This window comes from Pungitius pungitius, chromosome 9 (assembly GCF_949316345.1).
Source record: "Pungitius pungitius chromosome 9, fPunPun2.1, whole genome shotgun sequence".
NCBI classification, from domain to species: domain Eukaryota; kingdom Metazoa; phylum Chordata; class Actinopteri; order Perciformes; family Gasterosteidae; genus Pungitius; species Pungitius pungitius.
Genome location: NC_084908.1, coordinates 5,886,193 through 5,893,172, shown reverse-complemented (window position 1 = coordinate 5,893,172; position 6,980 = coordinate 5,886,193). Strand labels below are relative to the sequence as shown.

General features: G+C 47.6%; 1 protein-coding gene across 1 annotated transcript; it reads right to left on the bottom strand.

Moving 5' to 3' along the window:
- Positions 1 to 493: 493 nt before the first annotated feature.
- dok1a (docking protein 1a) lies at positions 494 to 6,858 on the bottom strand. The gene is made up of 7 exons (XM_037471775.2): positions 6,512 to 6,858; positions 4,009 to 4,087; positions 3,192 to 3,316; positions 2,975 to 3,106; positions 2,721 to 2,790; positions 2,334 to 2,506; positions 494 to 2,166 (listed from the first exon to the last, which is right to left on the bottom strand). Exons 1-7 carry the CDS (start codon positions 6,644 to 6,646, stop codon positions 1,234 to 1,236), a joined length of 1,647 nt encoding a protein of 548 aa, XP_037327672.2. The 5' UTR covers positions 6,647 to 6,858; the 3' UTR covers positions 494 to 1,233.
- Positions 6,859 to 6,980: the final 122 nt, after the last annotated feature.

Below are 6,980 nucleotides of genomic sequence, written 5' to 3'. Positions count from 1 at the left end.
GCAGGTTACTACAGACGGTTCATCGCCGGGTTTGCGGACCTCACCAGCCCCTTGACCGACCTGACCCGGAAAGGTGCGTCAGATCCGGTCCAGTGGTCGGAGCAGTGCCAGCGGGCGTTTGAGAAGGTAAAGCAAACTCTCTGTGGGGAGCCGCTCCTCCACACACCTAACTTTTCTCTCCCGTTTGTGCTGCAGACCGACGCGTCGGACAGAGGGCTGGGGGCCGTTTTGTCCCAGGAGGTCGAGGGGGTCGACCGCCCGGTGGTTTACATCAGCCGGAAACTGTCGGAGAGGGAGGCCAGGTACAGCACGGTGGAGAAGGAGTGCCTGGCCATCCGGTGGGCGGTGGGCTCCCTGCGCTACTACCTCCTGGGACGCTCATTCACCCTCTGTTCGGACCACGCCCCGCTCCAATGGCTCCACCGCATGAAGGATACTAACGCCCGGATCACTCGGTGGTATCTGGCCATGCAGCCTTTTAACTTCAAGGTGGTCCATAGGCCGGGGACGCAGATGGTCGTGGCGGACTTCCTCTCCCGCCCTCTGGAGGGAGGGGGGGGGGAGTAAGCTAGGCCGGACGGCTCCCCGGCCTAAGTCGGGCGGTGGGGGTATGTGGTGGCGGGCGTGGTTTCAGCTCGGCTGCAGGGGGGAGAGAGGGGGAGTGGCTCGGGGAACAGGGCCAGGTGGAAATAATAATTATCAGCTGTGGGTGATTGTGTGTGTGTGTGTGCGTGTGTGTGTGTGTGGGTCCTCTGCATTTAAGGAGTAAGGGGAGGACGAGCGAGGAGGAAGAGAGCGGGGACAACGAGCGAGCCCGACGCTGGCACGGTTTCCTGAAAACAATAAAACTTGTTGTAAATACTCGATCCTGGCTCCGAGCCCTTTATCCGCACGACGCACCCACCGTACAGGGCTGTACAAAATAAAATGAATTGAATTGAATATTGTAATTAGGTGAATGACTGTGTCAATGGGGGCTGATGAATACAAGTTTATAATTTTAAAAGCTTGAGGCTGAATGCTATACTTCCATAACACCATGAGTCCAGTAGTGGTATTACAGTGCAATGATTAGACATGGGTTAGAAAGCCTGCATAAGGTGTTATGTATCTTTGGAAATGAGGAATACTAGTTAGTTTACAGATATACACGTGCGGGAGGAGTCCTAGAGTTTCTCAATGAACTCCCAGTCTCAAGCAGTCACTGTACAAACATACACCAAGTGTACTTAGTTAAATAATGCCCAGGTTTTCATAGATGACATCATCAAGGGATGGGTCAGTGGCCATACTGGTAGAAAGCGAGGTGGAGGAGGAAGAGCTGGAAGGCACCGTGTTAGCAGGTGAAGATGGCCTAAATGCTGGTGGAGTTTTGCAGACTTGAGCATAAAGGTGGGCAAATGGGTCAGGTTTGCATTCCTTTTGTTGATTAACTTCATCTATCTTGCCTGTGGGCTCAGTATAAATTGGTTCATCAGATGCAACACATTCAATTTTTTCATTTCTCTGAATTTCAGTCTGTTCATTCTGGACTTTGATCTTGTCGTACACTTCAGAGTAAACAGGATCCGGGTGGTCCGTGGTATCACAGGGAGGTGGAGCCAAGGTGTTAGTGCTGGGAGGGATGGCTTCTCTGGAGCTGGGCGGTTTGAGCGGGAGAACACGGGCAGGATCGACATACACAGCAATGCCAGGTTTGGCTTTTGTTACCGATTGAATGCAATCAGCTGGAACAGCATACACAGCTTCTGATTGGCCACCGAGGTGACCTCCACTGCGGCTGCCGTGTGTGGGGACCAGTGGAAGAGGCATGAGGGTGATGGGAGCTGGCTGCACTGACACACTCTCTGACGAACCAGCCAAATCTTCTGAACCATGTGCACTCTCTTGTAAAGCAGCAGATGCGCTCCCCTTTATCCTCAGTTTGTTCTCCAGAATGGCGACCAAGCTGGTCGCATCTGGTATTTTGGGGAGAGGGGAATGGGCCTGTATTTTTGCTGCCATGACTTTTTCGCCTTCTTGGTTTGGGTTGCCTAAAGTAGGAGTAGATTGATGGTTGATGGTAGCCCGAATCGAGGAGAAAATCTGCTCAGCCTGCGGTGTCTCGAAGGTAAATGTCCCAGGACCAGAATCACAGCGTCTACCTGCTTCAATGGTGAAGGCCAGCTGGTAGGAAAGAGGCACAAAGTGCACGTGAATGACCCTAGCATCCGGACTAAGAAAGAACAGCAATCCAAATCCACACCCCAGTCATAATTCCAATCCAAATAGTTCAACAGCCAATGAGCCGATAAATGGTAGGCCGCGAATGTTAAGGATATTGGAAGCCTTACCTTATCTTTTCCATAACGTCTCAGCAGTTTGTACGGCCATTCTTTAACAATGTCCTTCTTCTGAGTTTCTTTCAGCAGCAGCGCCTCTCGACCCACCTGCAGCCAATACGACCCCTTCAGGCCGCAGCGGGTCGCTGCCTCGGCCCTTTGGACCGTCACCAAGAACTGTAAGGCTGGACAGGAAATGTTTGGTGAGTCCAACAAGGTGTAGTTAGACAAAGCCAATCCACATAAACACACTGATAAATACAGAATAATACAACATCAACTGAAAACAATAACCTTAAGGAGTTTCTGGTCACTTGCTTTGCCATTGAACTCCATTGAATTTGTGTGGCTCAATCAATGACAGCTATTGAAAGGAAGGGAGCAAAAATATAGAAAAACCTTCATCTACTGAGGCATAAATCTGGTTCTCCTCCATTTGAAGCTGACTGGAGTCTGAGCCAACGCTTCGCTGAGGGTGAGACAGAGAGGGGGGGGGGGGGGGAAGGAGAGGGAGAGATAGAGAGAGGGGGGTAAGAACACGTAGCATCGTGGTTACAGCGATGTGAAGGTCTGTTTCACTCTTGGTGCTTTGGTAGCACGCCACACTCGTCTCTGCCCCAACATACTGGCTGCAAACCATGCCGCGTACTTACAGAACAACATTTCTCCCTCTCCTGAAACGTGCTGCGACTCAGTTTTTCCACCCAGTCAACGCAGTCCTCTTTGAGTGCAGCAAACACCATCGTTCTGAGCCGGGCCTCCACGCAAAATGCTGACATGTTCTCCTGCAAGCACCCCAGATAGCATCTTGTAGTGTTTATCTAACTATGGTATACACATGAAACATGATCAAAGACCAGAAAGACCAACCATGGGGCAGGCCTCTGCGTTTGGGGGGAGTCTGAGGACACTGATCAGCTCAGACAGTGGGACCACCTTCAGCTTCTTCTCCACATGAGGCTGGTAGTGTCTCCTGGCCCCAGTCACATGATCACCTGCAGGACATCCACCATGACAGCATTATTCATTGAAGACTGGCTTAAAAAAGAAAGAATTTATTCACCTGGACTCATGAGACACATCAAACGTACCTACACTAGTTACACACCATGTTGTCATCATTGTGGGGATGTGCTTTTGAAAATGTAATACTGGTTGACAACATGCCAGGTCTCTAACGTGTCATTTCCTCACTCCTTGATACTTGCCTCAACTGGTATTTGCTCTGCTCTGACGGGATGCACAAGAGAAGCCTTTGTGGATGTCTTTTAACAACCAACACGCCCCGATCATCGAGCTGAACAAACAGCGGCATGGAACACGACGGAGCACAGTAGCTGTAATAATTATCCTAGACACTGTGTTTGCTCATAAATCCTTTCATTTCTAAGCCTGCCTCACCTGGTGTTCTATCACTCTCACCTCACCTCACCTCACCTGCAGCTCACTCCCTCATTAGATTCCTGCCAGGTTGTCTTGTGTGTTTGTGTTGTGTTGTCTGATCGGCCTGTGTTTTTTTTACCATGGATTCTCTGCCTCCCCCTTTTGATCTCTGATTTGAAAGATCTTTTAAAAAAAGGGCTTTGTACTCAACTTTGTATCTCAACTCGTATAAAATTTGAGCGAAGTTCTGATGTTTCCAGAACTTTCTTTCACAGTATGGGTACAAAGTGGAAAGGGTATCTACCTCCCATATCCTGGATTTCCAGTCGACCCCCGCCATCACTGCTGGAGGGAAACAGAGACAACCACACAGGCTTCCATTTCTAAGAAGAGAGGCCGAGGGAGATGGTTAACAACAGAAGACGATCATGTTCCTCGTGTCTTGCTCTCTACTGGACTCCATGTGTGATGCTCTCCTTCAAGGGAGCATGCATTCACCCTCTGGGAATGGAAAGTGTAGCCATTGAATGAGGGCGTGCTTACTTGCTAGGTTTTGATGTCACTGCCCCGCCTTCTAAATTCGTTTGGACTTATGAATCAGCCCACTTAGTTATCTGGTTCAAGGGAGCTTTAACAGCTGTGGGCCATGTGACGTCTTGGGATTTCATCACTCAACGACTTAAACATTTGTAGGAGAAGAAATCTCAACTAAAATAAGGTGAGATAAAGGAGTTTAAGATTTCCATTGAAGAATTACCAAAACAATGGAGCATGTAATGGATGGTGTAACAGATTGACAGGTGGCTGGAACTGGATCATTTTCTCCAGCAATTAGATTCCTCTCCATTCCTGGGCGTCAATGAGGTAAACTGGTAAAATCATAGCACTAGGAGAGTGACTACTTCTCATTCTCAGCAGAGATCCAGAAACAGGCTGTGTTTGTCATCCAAAGGCCGCAGTTGGTAGAGTGATATCTATCACGTACCGTAAGGCCCTAATGGAGGAAACCTCCTCGAGCTGCAATGTTCTTGGTTTTTGAACCCATTGGGGCCCTGATACAGGGTTGTCCTACATTAACTGGCAGGAAGAAGGTTGGGCTGCTACCTGTTGAGGAAGGTGGCGAGCCTGTGGTTGGGGGCCTCAGAGCACCTCTTCTTTCTGTAGGCAGAAAGCAGAAGTGGATCTGTTTTCCACCTGACCTAATGCCACTTTTCTTTCTATGGTGTCAGGGTCTCTTTAAGCCTCTGGAGCCCAGCTGCCTGCCTTGCCATCAGGGTTTGTTTGAACTAACCTGGTGATGCACTACAGTTGCTTGCTGCTTCATGTTGATTGCAGCAGGACAACCCCCAGACCTTGTTCCCTTAACTTAAGGATTTTTTTCAGGTTAAGAGTGAAACAGCTGGATGTCACATGTCTTCCATTCCATGCAGAAAATGGTCTGCAAATTCACATCTGCTTTGCTTAGTTCGGACACTTGTACGTTATGATAAATTCACGGCAACATGGCAGGGTATAAAGGTATAAAGTTACACCTAAGTTATAATGACGTGGATGAGTGAGTCAGAACCTGTGTTACAGGAGGGAGTACCCCACATGATTTTTGCTCCACCCATTGTTCCCAGTGGAGTGCTACACCAGTATGAAGGTGACTAGAAGCATGGCCGGAGCACTCTGCCAAGTGGGCCATGCGGGCTGAAGACGGTGTATTTGGGGAGGCTTTTCTGATTGCCAGGTTACGCTTGTGCACATTCTCATTGAGTAAATGCATGCTTGTGATTGGAGTACCCATAGAGTCCAGTAGAGGGCTCCGCCTCTGCCTGTGGAAATAAGGTCAAAGTGTAGCAGGCTTTGTTATGACAGGTTATAAAAACACCGCCCACAATCAAGAGTAGCCGTATCGCTATGTCACATACGTAGATCAATCTATGATGGATTACACACTTTCCCCCTGTTCCATTCAAATCTAAATGTTTTGCCTACTCATATGTATCAACCCCACCTGTTTTCCTGCGAATGGGATTGACATTTTCATCCTCCCACAAATGACACAGAAGGCAAACATTCCTCCCTTCCTTCCTTTATGTGTTTTCCACATGCGGAAGTCCGGAGGAGTGTCAAAGCACCACCATATCTCCAACTCAGTCCTACCTTCCAAACAAAGGAGGGCATGCGTGGCTTGTTTTATAAGGAACAACTGTTACAGGACTACATATTATTCATCATTTCTCAAAGCACCTCATGTTTTATGTAATACATTTAAACTTGGAATATACAGCGAGCTAGTGATCTACACGTTATATTTTCTACACCAGCACACATTGTGGTTGTGATTGTGGAGTTTAGCATTAAAGACTAGATGTTCCATCAGATTGCCTCTGCAGTGATACTGAGGGCATGATGCAGCTGTCAGAGCTGCACAGGAATGTGTGAGGTTGAAACTGTGCTGTGTTTCAACTTGTTCATTTGGATTCCTGCTCGGCCCTTTGAGCGACACCAAGAACACACATCGGATTTCATTCTGCTAATTGTGGAATCTCAGTTAGACACGGACAAGATCATTCATCATCATTTGGTTCTATCCATGTTTCAATACATTTATTTACTTTAGCGTGAAGTCAGTCGTCTCACAGTGTTCCTGTTAGTTAGTTTGATAGGTTTACGTTTTAATTTTCTGTAATTATAACACAAAGCTATCATTTATTATTATTATCTATAACTGCTAGAAAACAATGCTCTATGTTCAATCCCCTACCCTACCAGGCGCACAAATAATCATTCAGCAAAGCTCAAATCTCTTGTGTACTCACTTTTCCAGCTTTGTGTGGTTGGAGGTAAACCTTCCCTGATGTGGTCGGAGAATCCATTGAGAAAGTAAATCTTCTTCCGTTCTGGCCTCTGGATTCCAAAAGACTTACGAGGTTTTCCTTTCTTTCCTTTTTCATTCCTTGGTGAATAGCCGGCTTGGGGCGGGCCCGCTGAGACACTCTTGTAATTTGATCCTCACCTGGCACATAAAGGCTACACGTGTAGAGGTGTCACGTAACGGCTGAGGATAAAACAATCTTTTAGTTTACATTACCACGCCTGTCATCTATATCTACACATTCACATTTGTGTAGTAAAACATAGATCAGCTCCTACAGTTAAAGCTTTCAGTGTTGGTAGTAACGGCGCAGGGCGCTGTGGACAAATAATCAGCAAATACAAACGCCTGACAATACAATTATTTACGAGGGCCCAGCTTCACATTGAACCCGCTGTCAATGATTAACCGGT

What these genes read in the sequence shown, in the direction of transcription:
- dok1a (XM_037471775.2), bottom strand. Translation starts at nt 6,646, where the DNA reads ATGAAAAAGGAAAGAAAGGAAAACCTCGTAAGTCTTTTGGAATCCAGA. An exon ending in AACCACACAAAGCTGGAAAA is followed by an intron (nt 4,088 to 6,511) that starts GTGAGTACACAA and finishes CTCTCTTCTTAG; the next exon opens with AAATGGAAGCCTGTGTGGTT. An exon ending in GGAAATCCAGGATATGGGAG is followed by an intron (nt 3,317 to 4,008) that starts GTAGATACCCTT and finishes GATGTCCTGCAG; the next exon opens with GTGATCATGTGACTGGGGCC.